Raw genomic sequence first — 19134 nt, forward strand, 5'->3', positions numbered from 1 at the left:
GTGAGCAGATAAGAGAACGTCACATTGCTACTTACATTTTTTCCCCCTAGCCTTACGGTTGCTGTCACTTAACAGGGATATGGTAGGCCAGGGCAGTGGCATAGCAAGGGCTGCCAGCACCCGGGGACCATGCGGAGGGGTGGGTGGGAGGGTGCACATTCAACTGCCTAACGGTGTTCATGTCACCCAGTAGATTGCAGCCGCAGAGGTAAGAAAAGAGGAGTGATTCTGTTATCTGCAGAGGTCTTTGACTTCTTTGCATGGAGAAGCCATTTTCAGTGGAGCCCAGCAATGGAAGTGCACAGCTGTATTGAGGCAGCACTGGGTGTTGAAATTTTGTGCCCCTAACAATTTTTGCACCCTGTGCCCTCCACACTACTGGGCCAGGGTAGCCAACATGTTGTCCCCCAGATGTTGGACTACAGGCCCTATCAGGTCCAGCTACCATGGTCAGTGGTCACAGATGATGGGAGATGTGATCCAACAACTTCGGTTTCTGAAAGCATGTAATTCCTGCCCTATAATTGTCAGGAATTTTCAGGAAATCATTTTCTTGAGAACATACGGATGGCCTCCTTGGGTCGGCCCAAGGTTTGTCATCCTCTCCAGCATTCTGTGGCAAGCTGGATGTCTCTAGCAGTTTACATGAGAGTAGAAGTCTTTCCCTGTGGTCTCCAGCTGTAGACCTGTGTTGTTAACGCCACGTGATAGATAGAGAAGCCAATCAGTGAGCTTGAGATTTAAATTTAGGAGGATTTCCCTGCTCATAGGTTAATGTTCATAACCACTATGCTACGCCAGCTTTCTTTTGGTGATGGACTTAACAACAATTTTGTCTTAACACTAAATTTTTTTCTTTATCTCAGGAAGATGCTAATTTGTAATTAGGAAGCTTGTGGGGTTGCACAGTTTAGCTCATGTCTAGGTAAAATTGAAACTAGGGCATACCAGATTAGGCAAGGACTGTGATTTAATATTAGTTATTTCCTAGAACTTTCTGTCTTAACCTGAAAGCCTGAATTCACAGAGGACAGCCACATTAATGGTAGGCTAGGCCCCAATTCACACAGTTGCTTTTGGATTTTACTTGTGCATGCAGTTGCTCATCTGTGCTGAGGTTTGGTTGTTTTGCGGGGGGAGCAGCAAGCTGAAAAATTGTCCTGAGCGCAAGATGCAGTTGTTTCAGACAGTCTTCTTTCTAATCATGGGCATGATGCAATCTGCGCAGAATAAGAATCACCTGGCGTCAAGAAGTGGTCATGTGAGCTTGGATTTTGCTTTTCTGAGGAGTGAAGCTACACGTTGTGCGGAAACCAGTCAGGCTGAATGGCAGTGTATAAATGTGCTCTGGAGAAGTAGACGTGTACCAATATAGCGCGTCTAAACTCGGGGAGTGAGTTTTGGCTTTGGCCCTTCACTAAATAGCATTGCGAGCGGTCTACTTTGATCTCCTTGAAAGCACGTAATGAAACACAATAGTAATTTTGGCAACAGAAGGTCTAGACAGTGGGTGTGTAAGATTATTTTAATTAACGTACTTGTGGGAAAGAGGAAAGCTGAGGCTACTTCAAGTCCCCTTGGAATCCAATAATAGACCCCCACCACCTCAGGAAAAGCCTGAGAAGGATGTAGGGGGCAGCGTCACTGACGAAATATTAGAAAATGTATACAGTTGACTCCAGGCCTCTTCCAACATAAGGCTTTGCTCTATAGGGCTATTTTCAGAACGATTCTGCCAAAGGAAAGAGCATGGGAAACATTCTTTTGGAATTGAAATCCTCTCTTTGTGTTTGTTTTTTTCGGGAGCTGCAAAGAATGCAATATCTTGATCGCACTCTCTCTCTCTTTTTTCCTTCCCTGGTGTGGGGTGGGGAATCCACATACATTTAATTTCTGGAAGAATATTTTCTGTGGCTGGGTTCCAGACATGAATGGCAGGACTCTTTGCATCCACAGAAGTCTTTTGATCCAGAGAAGGAATGGCAGTGGCGGAGTAGTCAATGTGTGCTCATTTCCCGCACCCTTGTGCCCCCTAAAAATGTGCTTTTGAGAGTTGGAGCAGCCTCAAAGGCAGTGCTGGAGGCTGCAGGTGGGAGTGGCAAAAAGGGCCTTTCTGCTCTGGCCTTCTCGTGCTTTCCTGAGCAGAACTCCACTAAGGGGATGCTACTGCTGGGGGCGGGGTCTGGATCCAATCCAATGTGTACTTTTCTGGTCTAGTGATTCTAAAGGCACACCCATGAAGAAAATGTAACGTAGGAATTGCTTCCTGATGACATATATTTGCATGGAATACACTGAGAAATTCATCGCTGTAGAATATTGTGCCCCCACCCCTTTAATCTCCTGATAGTTATTTAAGTGTAAGTGGCGGAATTGGTTTTGAACATGATAGGAGCATTGAGTTATCCAGAACTTTGGCGTATGTTGCGCATGTGGGAATTTTCAGAGCAAGCCTACGCTACTCATTCTACAAGTGCAAGTCTGTGTGCAGCAATTGCATCCTAGTTTGTGAAAATCAGGAAATGGAAACATGAGTGGTTTGAAAGTCGTAGCTGAAATGATTTATTATTATTATTATTAATAATAACAATTTATTTACAGTGGCAGAGGAAGGGGGCGCGGGGGGTGCGGTCCGCCCTGGGTGTCAACCCGCGGTGTGTGTGTGTGACAAAATGACAAAAATGTAAGTTTTAAAAAATAATTTTAAAAATTGGGATCATAAAACTTTTTAATTCAATCAACAAATGTAACTAAACAAGGCTGGCACTGGGCAACACACCACGGGGGGTCAGTACTCTCCTGGGAGTGATATGGTGGCTTGGGCGCCTGCAGGATCCATGCTGCCTGAAACAGCAGTGTTCGGCTTGCGTCTGCCCACCGACTCTCCCTCAGCCACCCTACAGTTGAGGGGGAGGTAGCAGAGAGGCTCCACGCAGCGTGCCCCGCCCCCATGGGCGGCTCGCCCCGCCCCTGGTTGCAGGATGCTCACACCGCAAGTACGCCGCTGATTATTTATACCCCGCCATCTGGCTGGGTTTCCCCAGCTACTCTGGGCAGCTGTCAACAGAACATTAAAAACACGATAAAACATCAAACATTAAAAACTTCCCTAAACAGGGCTGCCTTCAGATGTCTTCTAAAAGTCAGATAGTTGTTTATTTCCTTGACATCTGATGGGAGGGCGTTCCACAGGTACAGGCGCCACTACCGAGAAGGCCCTCTGCCTAGTTCCCTGGTTCCTCTCTCTTGCAGAGAGGGAACCACCAGAAGGCCCTCGGAGCTGGACCTCAATGTCCAGGCAGAACGATGGGGGTGGAGACGCTCCTTCAGGTATACTGGGCCGAGGCTGTTTAGGGCTTGAAAGGTCAGCACCAACACATTGAATTGTGCTCCGAAATGTACAGGGAGCCAATGTAGGTCTTTCAAGACCAGTGTTATATGTTCTCGGCAGCCACTCCCAGTCACCAGTCTAGCTGCCGCATTTTAGCTTTTATTAGTATGTTAGTTTCAAAAGGCAACACATTCGAAAACAGTAGGTTTACATCTTGCCAGTGTCCCTTTTTAACTCTTAGGCTGTTTTTATTTGGAACTAAAGATAGGAAGAGAATGGGGTGGGGAAAGCTCCTGCTCCCCAGTCAACATTTACTTCCCACAATGTTGTGAAAAACCAAAGTTTAAGGTACATTTCTGTGTAAACACACAGGCAGTCTAATCCAACGAAGATTTGAGATGCAGACAATTTCTTTTGAGGTCTAGCATGCTAAAACTACCTGCCAGTTCAACTGCAACACACACATGCTTGCCACAGTGTTTAGCATGCCACATGCATGCTAAACCCTGTGTGGCAGGGCAAAAGGATGGAAACGCCAAATGAAGTCAAGGTTTTTGATGTCTGGATTAGAAGAAAGAACCACGGATTGTTCTTGTGTGATATGGGCTGCTTTGTTGTCATTTTCATAAAAGTCCTGCAAGAAGGCTTGTAAGAGAGCATTTGTGGAACTAATTTGTGCGAGATTTGTGCGACAAACTAATTTGTAAGAGAGCATTTGTGCTCAGCACTTGGAGCAGGGGTCAGCAAACTTTTTCAGCAGTGGGCCGGTCCACTCTCCCTCAGACCTTGTGAGGGGCTGGACTGAGAAGGCCCAATCGCCTTCTCAATCCGGCCTATGGACGGCCTGGGAATCAGTGTGTTTTAACATGAGTAGAAGGTGTCCTTTTATTTAAAATGCACCTCTGTGTTATTTGTGGGGCATAGGAATTTGTTCATCCCCCCCCCAATAAAAATATAGTCCGCACCCCCCCCAAGGTCCGAGGGACAGTGGACCAGCCCCCTGCTGAAAAAGGTTGCTGACCCCTGCTCTAGCACACTCACTGCCTGTAGAATTCTCTCTGTGATATTTTACCTGCACAATCAGAATGAGTTTCAGGAACCCAAAAGTTGTATTGAAAAATACAACTTTCATGCCGTCTGGCTCAAAAATGGCAACAAGGCATTCTGTTTTGGCAACTGTAACCCTGGTTTAACCAGCCATTTGGCACCTAGCTTATATATCCGAGTTCCTAACACAGGCTCCAATGGAATGTCTAGGTGCTGTCCCCGTCCCTCCCATTGGGATTTTTTAAAAAATATTTTTATTTGTTGCATTTCTGTACCAATTCCTATTTTGAAGAATAAAATTCAAAGCGGTTTGCAACACATTAAAGCATTAAAAAATCCCAATCCAGAATAAAACTAATTCAAGCTTCAAAAAAAATATTTCAGATCCTTCCTTAAGTGACATTTTGCCTTCCACAATTGGTATCCAGAGATTGCCATGTGGTTGCAGTTGGACCCACGCCAATCACAAAATGTGCCTGCACCTGGCTAATTCCGAACACTGGCCCTGTCTATTCTTAGCCAATCTTACCTGTGTTTAAACCAGGGATGCCCCAACTTTTTTCAAAGAGGGCCTGATTTCATGAAGTGAACATGCGTGAGGGCCGACCAAAGTTGCTGAGCTTTTTTAAGGATTTTACCCCAGGACATATACTGCCACGGGGGCTGGATTAAATCAACTAGCGGGCCGGATTAGCCCCCCCCCCCGGACTTTGGACATGCCTGGTTTACACAGAATATTACAGCATGTAGAGTATGCTTTTACTTGTGGCTTAAATCTGAGAGCATATAATATGCATTTCTGCATTTTGTGTACATACAATAAAGTAGAAACCAACAATTTGCTTCACTTTAACTCATTGATGACCTGTGGAGCCTCCAGATATGTTTGGACTCCCAGTCAGCATAATAACCAACGGTCAGGGATGATGCGAGTTGAAGTCCAATAGGGAAAAATCTTACATTAGCAAGAGTTTAATGAGGAAGCTACCATGATAGTCAGACACACCCAAGCAGACATTTCAACCTTGTTAGTAACTCAGAATGACTAGAGTTCGCTTAATTTATTATTATTTTTTAAATGATGAGAAACTGTTCTTTTTGCAAGTTTTCTTGAGCGCTTCAGAAAGCCAGGAAGCTGAAATAAAGTTGTTGATTTTGTTAGCGTTGCGGCTGGGACTGTTGGCATTTTGAATCATTTCAGAGGATCGAGTTTCCATTACTGACATCTCCTAAGCTTCTGACGCATGGGCCTCATGAGTTGGGGTTTTCCCCCGGTGACAACTTTTCTTGTGATTTATGATGAAGAAACCAAGTCTGATAAGAGCCGAGGCATATTTTCACAAGGCATGTTTTCAGTCCTGCTCTGCTCCAAAGATTCCTTGTTCAGAAGCTAAGATGCAAGTCAGGCATTTACTTTCCACATGATGCTAAAGGCGAACAGAGGCATCTTTGTGCGGGGACAAATTGCCCTACAACTAGAAAACCAAAGTGAAAATTATGAGTTGCTTCTGTTTTCCTCTTCAGACATTGTGGCCATTCTACCAGGGCTCTGAATGTATGAACTGCCCTCCATTCAGATGCAGAGGTTGTATTCTGCCATGTAAACAAGTATTGCGGGTTGCACAAAATACTAGTACCTATGTGCATGTCTTGCTTCCAGCTGCTGTTGTTATGATGCATTATAGAGGACTATAACCTTGATGCAAGAAGAGACTCATACTGACCAAGCGCAGGGCGGAAGACACACAATATTTTTGCACACACATGTGAACTGTCAGCAGTAAGTGGAGGACACAAAGATTCCTAGTTTTTAGAAGCTGTGTGCATGCACATAACCCTTGCACCAAATCATTCTCTGCTGGGTTTCCTTGGTCAGGGGTTGCCCTGGTTTTAAGAAATAGCTTGTTTCCTTTATTCACCTTGACCACGACACTATTGTTCATATTACTATTACAGTAGTACCTCGGGTTACATATGCTTCAGATTACAGACTCCGCTAACCCAGAAAATAGTACCTTGGGTTAAGAACTTTGCTTCAGGATGAGAACAGAAATCACGCAGCGGCAGCAGCAGGAGGCCTCATGAGCTAAAGTGGTACCTCAGGATTCATGTGAAGAAAAGACCTCCAGAACGAATTTAGTTCTTAACCAGAGGTACCACTGTAAAAGTATTTAAGAGAAAAACCTCCTCACAACAGCTTCCATTGATCAGCATACAGTATAAATAATGATAATCTTCAAAAAGCAATACGGCAATATTACTAAAAATTAGTATAAGAACCAGCACTAACACTAAAAGCACATCAAGGCCGGCAAGAACACTAAGAGCTGATCAATAATTGTAGCTACAACCACTTCATAAGATCAACAATCTGAGCAAGCATCCTGTTTAGGAGAATACAGAAGTTCTTTATTTATTATTATTTATTATTGGTTTTTCACAATTTTATACATTTTAACTTAACCATTTCAAACATTAAAATAAAAGGTTCTTTTGAACCTTTGGACCTCCCTCCTTCCCTCCATGGGTTCCATATTTAAGATTAAATTTACTGCATATTTTACCATTGTCCATCTGTTGTATGTCCATAGTTACTGTGGTTAATTCAACATCACAAGTGTCATTACATCCCTGCCAATGATTTTAACTGTTTACAGTGGTCTTCTAAAGAAATTAAGAATTTACTCCAGTCTTTTTAAAATACTTGACCTTCTTGGTTTCAGATCTTCCCTGTCAGTTTTGCCATTTCTGCATACTCCCATCAGTTTCGCCTGCAATTCATTCTTTTGTTGGTACTTCTCCTTCCTTCCATTTTTGGGCTAGCAGCAAATAATGCAGACGTTCTTAAAGGCTTTCAACTGATGGGGCAAAACATCCCACAAATAGAGTCATCCCCGAAAATGCCCTCTCCCTAAGCCTGCCAGTCTGGCTGTTTTCACAGATGGGCATGTGAGTAGGGCATTAGATGTAGGATGGACAGGAGTTTCTTTTTAATAATTGTAATTTTGTAATATAGAAAATATTTGGAACAGATACGATCTAAGCAGGGGGAGAATTAAATGAAAATTATACAAAACAGGAAAAAGGACCATATGAAATAAAAAGTGCAGAAAGGTTTATGTGGTCCTTCCGAGTACATACTAGGTTCTTCAGCAGACTGGAGAACTACACATGATTATGCTATGTAATGTATTTCCTTATAATAGCATGCAAAATAAGGATGTCCTTTCAAAACGAATGGGCTCAAAAATTAAATGCCCTTGTATTGTTCATACTTCAGTTTGGAAGGAGGGAGAACACAGTGTTGATGATAGAGGTGAGCAATTGAACACAACTTGTTAGCTGTTTCTGAGCATCAGATACTGCTCTGAGCAAGTCTCAAATTTAAACGTGCTCAAGAGCAGGATTTCATTGAACTTGTTTTTATTTTTTTAAAAAAAACATTGCTCCTGCTGTTGGCAGCTCAACTGGTCAGCACAAACTCTGAGGCCTTGTGTTGCTGCGACCCTCTACTAGCGGTTTTCAGTTTATTTTTGGTGTAGATAGGTTGGGAAGTGTGCATTCCTCAGGAGGATGAGGTGTGGTCTGTGGATGATGAGAAATCCATGCAAGGGTTATTTGAAAAGAGCCCATTGTGAGTTCCTGACCAAAGGCATTAATGTAGAGAAACGGTTGCAGTGACGCCTTGAAAAGATGAAGAGGTTTGGTGTTGTATGAAAAAAGTTGTGCTTCGCTGCATTCTGAATTTGTGAGCTCATGATGACTATGCTTTAATCCATTTAGTCATTTTAGAAATGGTTGCCCTCCAGAAACGAATAGGTTCAGTCTTTAATTTTTTTAAAAAATCTCTGCATTACAAAGGATTATTCTCCTGCCTATATATATGATGGGGGTTAATTAAAAAGAGGACCCACAAACTTGATTTGCATGGTGGGACAACAATTTATAAATTGCCAACTTGTATCAAAAGTAATTTTAACCATAATTACAGTTAAGCCTATTGTGTTTTGTTCAACAGAACAGGTGTGAAATGAAAAAGGATTGAGGTTAGGCAGGGTTTGCTGTCAGCTATGGGCACAGAATAGTTGAAAGCAGGGCGTTTATGCTAGATAACTGCTTTAGAAGCTGGCTTGAAGTCATTATGCAGTCTAACAGCGAATACATCATTGCTACTCATGCTGCTGCTCATGTTTAAATAGCCTCACCTACTTCTGAGGTTTAAATAACTCTGACATAGGAGCAGAGGTTCTGGGGTTATTTTTTGAGTTGTGTGAATGGAAACAGCTTGGCGGTTAAGAAGAAGAAAAAGGTTTGCTGCTGAGTTAATATACCATGCCAACATTCTTTTGGTGCTCAGTCACTTTTGCAGAGATGCTCTGACTATGTGAGGCAGCGAGGAAGGTATGTTCCGTCTCACATGCTTAATGTATGAGGCAGCATTGCAGTAGTCAAGGCATCATCTGTGCTGAAGATTCCTCTATTAGGATGGGCCACAGCTGGAGAATTGGCCAGAGAGACAAGACAGCAGACAGTAGGTGGGAAGGGGAGAGCATGTCTATTATTGCTGACCATGTTGGAAAAAATATCTATGTTTTGCAGGAATTTAAATTGGCATGATGTCATTGGCTACGATTAAAGTCATTTGTGTTATCACCTAAGACAAGTAGAGTAAGGGCCTACATGCAGCTGGTGGACATGCCAACCAATACCTGCCCCGGCTCCCACATGTGAATACAGGCTATTCAACCTCCCAGCTCAAGTATTCCCAGTGACTTTCATCACTACACAGTTTAAGGATAGATCAGTTTGCAGATTACATGCTTTGGGAGTTCAAAGCAGAGCTCTAAGGTTAGGCAGCAGTCACGAAATTAAAAGATGCCTGCTTCTTGGGAGAAAAGCAATGACAAACCTAGACAGCATCTTAAAAAGCAGAGACATCATCTTGCCAACAAAGGTCCGTATAGTAAAAGCTATAGTTTTCCCAGTAGTGATGTATGGAAGTGAGAGCTGGACCAAAAAGAAGGCTGATCACCAAATAATTGATGCTTTTGATTTATGGTGCTGGAGGAGACTCTTGAGAGTCCCATGGACTGCAAGAAGATCAAATCTCTTCATTCTGAAGGAAATCCGCCCTGAGTGCTCACTGGAAGGACAGATTGTGAAGTTGAGGCTCCAGTACTTTGGCCACCTCATGAGAAGAGAAGACTCCCTGGAAAAGACCCTGATGTTGGGAAAGATTGAGGGCACAAGGAGAAGGGGATGACAGAGGAAGAGATGGTTGGACAGTGTTCTCGAAGCTACCAGCTGCCTCGAAGCATGAGGCAGTGGAAGACAGGAGTGCCTGGCGTGCTCTGGTCCAGGGGGTCACGAAGAGTCAGACACGACTAAATGACTAAACAACAACAAAGGTTAGGCACAAGCCCAAGACATTGTCTCAAAACCTGACATGCCCCCTTTCGCTGTCCTTTTGAAGAGCAGGGTGGGCACAGCCATTTGCTTGTTTGGCTTCCTGGATGATGGGTCTGAAAAAGCTGAGGGTTGTTAGGAGCCTCATATTCCCCTTCACAGGGCTACAATTTCCAGAGGGGAAGTAGCTCTGTGAGGGAAATGGGGATCTCTCAACATCCTTAAACAAAGTACACTTCCTAGCATGCTTCGAGGGAAAGCTGTGGCAGTTTAAAACGGTGTGATACTGCTTTAAATCATGGAATCAGTTATATAGAATTGTAGAGTTGGATAGGGACCCTGAGGGTCATCTAGTCTAGGCCCCTACAAGGCAGGAATATGCCTGCAACCATGGTGTCATCTACATCGTACTCTAACCAACTGAGCCATCTAGTAAATAGTGCAGATGGGGGTTTTCAGTCTAAGGTATTTTCTCTGGGAAATGGTGTGGGTTTTGTTTTTGAAGTTCACGATATCCCCTGAGTCCTCTGAAGCCATCAGCATTACTTCTGCATTTAAGAAAAATCACTGTACCCTTTTTGGGTAAAATTCCCTGTTTGGTGGTCGACCTCATAATCTTGTGACACCAGTTTTAATGACTCCATTATATTGCATTGTTTTGATAAAATTAGCAGATAGTCCCCACCCCGGTAGAAGGTAAAGGATCCATGACAGTTAAGTCCAGTCGCAGACGACTCTGGGGTTGTGGCGCTCATCTTGCTTTACAGGCCGAGGGAGACGGCGTTTGTCCGCAGATAGTTTTTCCGGGTCATGTGGCCAGCATGACTAAGCTGCTTCTGGCGAAACCAGAGCAGCGTATGGAAACACCGTTTACCTTCCCGCTGGAGCGGTACCTATTTATCTACTTGCACTTTGACTTGCTTTCGAACTGCTAGGTAGGCAGTGGGAGCTCACCCATCGCAGGGATTCGAACCGCCAACCTTCTGATTGGCAAGCTCAAGAGGCTCAGTGGTTTAGACCACAGCACCACCTGCATCCCTCCCTCACTGGTAGTGCTATTCACAACCCTAGCAAGCCTTATTTCTGTTATCAGAATAAATTTGTTTTCAGATAAAACAGGCACACGGTGTTTGGACAAAGCTGTATGCATCTAATGGAATTGCAAAATATGGCATGCACTTTCACTTTGTCGCTGTGGTGGGACAAAACTAGAGATGGATAGATCAGTTTATTTCCGGTCCATGACAATTTTGCATATATTAATTTTATTTCCACATTTATCTGCATTTTAAAAAAGGCCTTCACAGAAATTTGTATTTAAAGATGTATTTTTATCCTGAAATGCACATTTTAAAATGCATTTTGATACTTACCAAGAACTGTATCACAAATTTCTGATGCATACAAAATCTGAAGAATAATTATATTCCAATCTGCATATTAGTCTGGGAGGTATGGATCAGGCCGTTGCTTCAAAATGCACATAAATTAAATTCCTCAAGCATCTTTACTCAGAAGCTGGTGTTCATGTTTTTTTATGAAGTGCCTAATCATACTTGATGCTGTAAGCATCCAAAAATAAACTAGTCCTGCCTGTAGGCTTACAGTCTAATCAAGGACAAGGCACGTGGAGAAGTAAAGGAAAGAGAAGGTGGAAGAAGAGTCAAATTTGAAGAGAAGTCAAAGTAAACACATGTCAAAGGACACGCTTGATTGTAGGAAAATCAGGTGTTGGGTGAGAGGGTATTCTGATGGCAGGAAGCTGCAATGGACATAGAAATGCAAGCAAGAGAATAGAGAAAGTCAGGTTGTTCATCATAAAGCTTAGATTCTGAGAAGAAGCATATAAAAATGGGAAAGAATAGAGTCTATAGGAGAATGCTATAGTAGAATTAAGGAGTGCTAGTAGAATTGAGGAGCGCTAGTAGAATTAAGGCCTGTTCTACACAGAGATGCTATTTTTCTTTCCCGTTTGGTTGCAAAGGATGATATATTGCCTACTGTAAAAGATATAATAATTTGACTCTTACAGTACATAAAAAATAAAGGTTGCTGTCAGCTTGAAGTGGTTCTTTCAGGCCATATTCCAAGTTTCATGATTGATCTGCGTATTTCACAAGAGCAGATTTCCTGCACGCTACTAATCCTGAGATTGCACGGCACGGCTTCCCCCTCAAATCTTGGTCGGCCTTCTTTCACTTGGCTGATGTAAACAATGGTGAGATGGCTGGTTTCCCCCCTACTCTTTATTGGAGAAATTGGGGGGTGGACTCTAGTGTATGACAGAATACATAGCTGTCTTCTGTCTGCCACTTAAGTGTTTAATTTGAAAACCCTCGTAACAAGCAAAGTCGAGTTGCATCAGACGCACATTTAACTTGCAATAATTCAGGTATACACTCTTGGCTGCAGCTGCATCCCAGTCTACCTATGACTCTCTCTGCCTGCCTCCTTTCTCCTCTGATTCTTGATTGCTCGCATATGGAGAGGAGGGGAGGCAGCAGAAACACAGGGGCTTTCCCCCTAGCTGCCAGATAAAAAGAAAGGTAATTTTGGCTATGTGCAATTTTTGCATATACGTGCTGCTTCTGGAATGTAACCTGCACACGTGACTAGAAAGTAATTGTACTTGTTCATGCACAATATGCAACTAAATATACCACTGCAAAGTGCCCCAGATTTTGGTACTTCTTAGGAACGGATTGATGATAAATCTGGCACAGTGGAAATCCTGAACGCCCAAAGGGAGCCATGATGACAGCCCAGTGGGATTTGGCATATTTCTTTTCTTCCTTAATGGACTTGCAGTGGTACCTCGTGTCACAGATGCTTCAGGGTACAGACGCTTCAGGTTACAGACTCCGCTAACCCAGAAATAGTACCTCGGGTTAAGAACTTTGCTTCAGGATGAGAACAGAAATTGTGCTCCGGCGGCACAGCGGCAGCAGGAGGCCCCATTTGCTAAAGTGGTGCTTCAGGTTAAGAACAGTTTCAGGTTAAGAACAGACCTCCAGAACGAATTAAGTTCTTAACCCGAGGTACCACTGTATTTACCTCCAGAATCCTTATCAAACAAAGAACTTATTACTGGTTCCATCAAGTCTGTTTCCAGTGTAACACACAAGAAGGAGAAAAACAACTGCAATGGTAAAGTGAAAGCAGTGTGCAGGCACTTAGCAGAAGAGTGGAATTTGGTGTATGTCCATTTTTGGGTGGAAGGAAAATAAAGCGAATGCGCTGTCTTGTGACAACATCTTCTGCAGTCACAAGATGCAAAAGGTTCTTGCCGTTCAGCTCCAACACATCATATGAATGCCGGGCCTGTGTCCTTTTAGCAAACGGCCCTGAGAATCGGGCCCACCCTAATTCTCTGCATTGCCACCAGCAGAAAACATCTGTTCTTCGGTCTGGAAATTACTGCAGGAAACCAATCTGACATGGGATACTGAGTCATATTGAAACTTCATTTCAAGAAATAGTCTGGGAAAGGGAAGAGCCGTGGACTTGGTACTCTTCCCAGTAGCTGATTTATTGAGAAATATCCAGTGCTGGAGAGAAGTAAATCACGATTTAAATTAGCTGCCTCTCTAGAGGAATCTTATTGCCACTCCCCAAATTATGATTTCAAGTCTTGGGATGTTCTCCCAAGTCACTTGTGAGAAACAGATGAGTAAACAGAGGAGTCCCTAGGTTTTCTTTGATACCCACATTTGCCTTCCGATAAGTCATTATGCATTTGGAAAAGTACTTGCAATAAAAAATTTAAAAAACTTGGAAGCAGCTCTTATTTTGTTTTATTGTTTTGATGAATCAACATGTGCATGATAAAAATCTTGAGTTTTTCATATATCACATAGCAACACACTCTTTGGAAACCACAGACAATCCCTGTTCTCTGATGAGTGTGTCCTGTAATGATGCGCATGTTTCCAAAAACCTGTTCCTCATATCCACACTTCACAGGTTTTTTTAAAAAAATATTTTTATTAAAGTTTTCTTGGTTTACAAAGGTATGTGCAATGTCTCTTTTTTCAAGTTATATTTCCCATAGGTTAGTTTCATTTGTTGAGACGTTAGGGTTACATTAGGAAGAAAAAGGGGGAAAGAGGTGGAGGGGGGGAGGCGAGGGGGGGTGGGGTCGGGAGGTGATGTTTCTAATTTGCTTAATGTATGTGTGGTGTTTTGTTATTCGCTTCTGTTCCTTTGGTGGTGAGAGAAATTGGGGTTGGCCTAGGGTATGGTTGCTTGTTTGTGATTGGCTATGGTGATCTTTGTTTTCGTGTGTGAGTGGGGTGGGTGGGTGTTTTGGATCAGGTTAGCCATATTGATTTGTATGCTGTTGGTGGATTATTGTCACTGTCCTGTTGGGCTGTGTATGTGATAAAGGAGAGCCATACCGGGGTGAAGGTGTCTTCTTCTATTTGTCCCTGTGTCAGTTTAGTTTATTGGTTAATTTTTCTAGTAAGGCTGTTTCCCATACTATTTGGTACCATTGGTCCATGCTTACTCCTGACACGTCTCTCCAGTGTCTGGTTATGGTGTTTCTGGTTGCTGAGAGTAGGTGGGCTATGAGTTCTTTGTGATGTGAGTGGGCATTATTGTCTTGGAATATGTTTAGTAGAGCCAGTTCTGGGGTGATTTCTAACACTTGCTTAGTTATTTTACATATTTATTGTATGGCTGTTGTCCAAAATAGTTGGATTTTGGGGCATTCCCACCACATGTGTATGTATGTGCCTGTGGAGGTGCACCCTCTCCAGCATTTTGGTGAGGTTCCTGGGCGTATTAGTGCTAATTTCCTTGGTGTTAGGTACCACCTGTAGATGAGATTCAGAGTGAGTTCTCTCCTTCTTGTTGATGGTCCACTGAGTGGGGTTTTCACACTTCACAGTTGAAGAGGTATAGTTAAAATTCTCTTGATCACATAGAAAAAGCCATTTTGTAAGTGCCTATATGTTTCCCCATAGCGGTAGCATGAAATAACCATGGGTGAGTTCAGCTTGAATATCTTCTGGAGTTATTTAGCCAAGTTTTGCTCAGAGTAGACCTGTTGAACTTAATGGCCCTAACATGGTCATGTTCGTTAATTTCATTATAATGGGCATAAAATTGTCCAAATGAGTGTTCTCAGTGGCTCATATGGAGTTCATTGGAACAAAGTAAACAAAGCAGTAGGATTGTAAAGGTGATAGTAACTTCCACTACAGTATCTAGGCTCAATATTAAGCGTGTTTTCCATAATTGCTTTTGCCCCCCTTTTTGCAATTAATGACCACTAATGAAAAATAAAAATCACAACAATATGTTCTTTTGGAAACAGCCAAACAATAACAAGGGAGTATCAACAACAGCACATGTGGATTTCAACAGATCTTGTTCAGAGAAGCAGATTTTATACAACAGCAAAATTAATCAAACGAAGGCAGATGCCCTTCTAGATATGTTGTGTACTGCAATACAGTGTGCGACTGCAATCCTATGCACTTTTACCTGGAAGCAAGCCCTACTGAGCACAGTTGACTCCACGAGCAGCCATGCATAGGACTGTGCTGTTAGTGTTCACGTACACAACCCTTTACAATGTAAAGTTTGCATAACAAGCACAGTATCGGCACTGGAAACGATCTTACCATTGGCTTATTTTAGCAAGCACTTGGATGCAGAGTAAATTATCACAAGTCAGAACTAATGTCAATTTATTTGCGGTTTGCACAAGCCACTCTAGAAAGGACACATCTCTTTTATCACTATCTAAGTAATATAGTCTTGGGCGTTGACCCCAGTGGTAGAGCTCCAGAACTACCCTACCAAGAGCAACGCCACTAAGCTTAGCTGAAAAACAGCAACAAGGATGGGGCTTCGGTGATGCTCTGGGGGAGCCCATCATGCCGTTGGGTCCATGCAGCCTCCATCTTGCTGCCACCATGCCAAGCCCCATCCAGGTAACTCTAGCAATATTGCTGTTGTTAGGACAACTCCACACATGTGCCCCTCCGCCCACTAACCATCATAATCCGTGAGTTTCTTCCTTCCTTTAGTGACCTTGTTGTGCCGTTATGTGTGCTCTTTGTTGCTGCCTATACAGTCATACCTTGGTTGCCAAATGGCTTAGTTGATGAACAAATCGACTCCCGAACACCCTAAACCTGGAAGTGAGTGTTCCGGTTTGCGGATGTTTTTCGGAACCCGAACGTCTGACGCGGCTTCCGTTTGAGTGCAAGAAGCTCCTGCAGCCAATCGGAAGCCGCGCCTTGGTTTTTGAAAGTTTCGAGAGTCGAACGGACTCCCGGAACAAATTAAGTTCAAGAACCAAGGTACCACTGTATTAAAAATTTTAAATTTCCTAAATAGAATTCCATGAGATTAGGTGGGAGCAGCCACCAGCACACAGAGACTAATAGGACTACTTACATTTCGTTGCTAGGCTCAAGCAGTTAAATCTAAAAAATTAAGAAGGCATGTTAAACATTTTAAAGTGCACGTTCTTAAGTATTCTGCTAAAATGATCTTTACCAAATGCTTGCCCAGATAAACATCTGAGTGAGCAAGCAGATGCAACACAGATATAAATCGTTGGTTGGGTCTGTATGTGCCTTAAAGGTTTAATACCAGCTGCCGGTGTGGGAAGAGGGATTGGGGGAATCTGTTGAAGGGAGAAGAGTGCTTAACCCCATCCCCTATTCCACTAATAATAATAATAATAATAATAATAATAATAATAATTTATTATTTATCCTCCGCCCATCTGGCTGGGTTTCCTCAGCCACTCTGGGCAGTTTCCAGCAAAATATTAAAATACAATAATTCGTCAAATATTAAAAGCTTCCCTAAACAGGGCTGCCTTCAGATGTCTTCTAAAAGTCAGATAGTTGTTTATTTCCTTCACATCTGATGGGAGGGCGTTCCACAGGGCGGGTGCTACTACCGAGAAGGCCCTCTGCCTGGTTCCCTGTAACCTCCCTTCTTTCAGGGAGGGAACCACCAGAAGGCCCTCGGAGCTGAATGATGGAGGTGGAGACACTTCTTCAGGTATACTGGGCTGAGGCTGTTTGCTGCTGTTTTCTCCATGAGACAAGAAAATTCAAATACCCATCTGTTATTGTTTTAAGAAGGCGAGATCCTATCACAAAGATCGTAATGTCACAACTATTCTTTATATATGTAAAATAGCATTCCTGTTGAGATATGACAGGCGCCCATCATTTGCGCTTTGTGGAAACAGTTGAAGTCCTATTTCCCAGTTGGATGAATGGGTCTCCGCCATTTTGATTTGGTTTGTTCAACATAGCTGCTGGTTTTTGTGTTGTTTTGAACTGTTTTTAGCTATTTTTTACTGAACATTACCTTGTGATGCTTGCATGGAAGGTGATGAATGACGATGACGACTATAAATACGTACATAGCCTTAGAAGCAAAAGACAGTATTTTTATTCAGGGCAAAATACTGCTGGTGCTATTAAGAGGGGAAAGGATTGTAGCACCTTTCACAGACTTAATTCAAAGACCATACTTTCACAACCCCTCCTTCCTCCACACCTTTTAGCTGTAGAATATTCATTGTAAACTGAGGAGGCACGTTTTGTAGGGTGTTAAAAAAAAAAAGGTGTTGAATGCAAACCTTTTTTAAAAAATCACACGGCACCTGCAGAGGATCTTTGATCAAGAGTAGCAAATTAACATAGGGTTCTTTCTTATTATTATTGTGCAACACCACGGATTCCCACGGTTTTTGCAAAAGAGATTTGAAAGCTGTTCCCACAACTGCTTCACCTCTCCACACTGCTGACAAAGCAAACCTCTACAAAGCATCCTAACTGCTTACGTTGTTTTGCCCATAGGTACACAAGCATTTCAACCAGTACTGTTAATTGGAAACTCCGTAGAAGAGCCATTTCTGCCTTTGACCATATTCCCTCTGCCTTACTCCTGCTGACTTAGTGTTTTGATGTCACAGACGCCCTAGTCTGGCAGATTTGGGCCTACCAGTCTGATGTCAGAGCAGTTAGCTTTGACCAGAAGAGCAATTTGACAGGGCCTTTTGAAACTAGTAACTTCTGAATTTTGAGGTCTGTGATCAAGCTACATTAAAATTAAGCCCTAGAATGCCATGGTTTTTCAAAATATGCCCTTCTGGTTCTATTTTGTTTTGGAGCTTCCAGGTCAGTTTTTCCCAAACTCTGGTTTCCAGCTGTTTTTTCTGACTACAGTTCCCATCATCCCTGACCACTTGTCTTGCTAGCTAGGGATGATGGGATTTGTAATCCAAAAACAGCTGGAGACCTAAGTTTGGGAAAACACTGTTTCAGATGGAAATGGGTAAGAATATAACCATATGTATTTGTGAAAGCAAAAACCAGAATTCAGAAACTATCTGTCAGTCTGTCATCTATCTACCTGTCTATCTATTTTTATTGAATTTATATACCGTCCTATACCCACAGGGTATATGAAACGTTTCCTAATGTGGCCTTGAAATGAGGATAAACATGTGATTTTGAAGGAAGAAAAATCCCCTTATAGTTGAGCCACTTTGTTCTTTTGGCAAGAAAAAAAAGGGGGGGTGCAACTTTCTACTTGTTCACATCAAGCTACCTAAGACAGTAATTTTAAAAAATAAATCTGTGAGCACTAATAGGGTAAACAGATTATATAACTGAACAGAATGTGCTTCAGATAAGTGAAACAATTTTACCTCCTAAAAGTATGTTTGCTTGTTCCCAGCTATCTGCCTTTATAAATAAACTAGTACATTGAACACCCTTATGCTTTTTATGTTTGGAACTATGTTTTTCCACCAGCTTGGTTTCTAAACCAAACCATAATATACACCTGCCTCTCGTGGGCATACTCTATTTCTCCCATGCTTGGATTACTACTTAAGTGTTGTGGAGTCTTCATCTGACCTGTGTTTGTGTCTTCTTTAGGAACCTGCGTGAAGTGCAACAAAGGTGTATATGGCGCAAACCAAGCTTGCCAGGCAATGGGGAATCTCTACCACGACGGATGCTTTACCTGTGGGGCGTGTAGTAAGTATCTGTTATATCAAGGAAAAGCTTCTCTGTTTACAGGCGAGACGAGATTTGCAGAAAACGTGTGCCTTGCAGTGAAAAAAATGAGCACAAACCTGAGGTCAGAGGTCAGCAAAGTCTGGTATCTGCTGATTTCCAAAACTTAGCAGAGGCTCCTAAAATGCTGCCTTAACTCTTCATCATTTTTTTCTTTCACATGTGCACTTCTGCAGATACTCAGGAGTGGGGAGACCTAGGCCCTCAGCACTTTTGCATTCCTGGCACAATCTCTGCCTCCTTTTAATTAGGAAGGGATTTTTAATTGCATGGTGAACTCCTGGA

General features: G+C 42.7%; 1 protein-coding gene and 1 long non-coding RNA gene across 2 annotated transcripts in view; one reads left to right on the forward strand and one right to left on the reverse strand.

Moving 5' to 3' along the window:
- The window catches only part of LOC309515390, a 64217-nt gene that overhangs the window by 33138 nt on the left and 11945 nt on the right, over positions 1–19134 (reverse strand). The window lies entirely within an intron of this gene.
- The window catches only part of LIMD1 (LIM domain containing 1), a 41342-nt gene that overhangs the window by 4075 nt on the left and 18133 nt on the right, over positions 1–19134 (forward strand). The window contains exon 3 of the mRNA XM_082193024.1: positions 18709–18810. Coding sequence (XP_082049150.1) covers positions 18709–18810 — 102 coding nt within the window. The remainder of the gene's footprint in view (positions 1–18708; positions 18811–19134) is intronic.

The sequence above is a fragment of the Podarcis vaucheri genome (assembly GCF_965113315.1).
Source record: "Podarcis vaucheri genome assembly, chromosome: 12".
In the NCBI taxonomy this organism is placed as follows: domain Eukaryota; kingdom Metazoa; phylum Chordata; class Lepidosauria; order Squamata; family Lacertidae; genus Podarcis; species Podarcis vaucheri.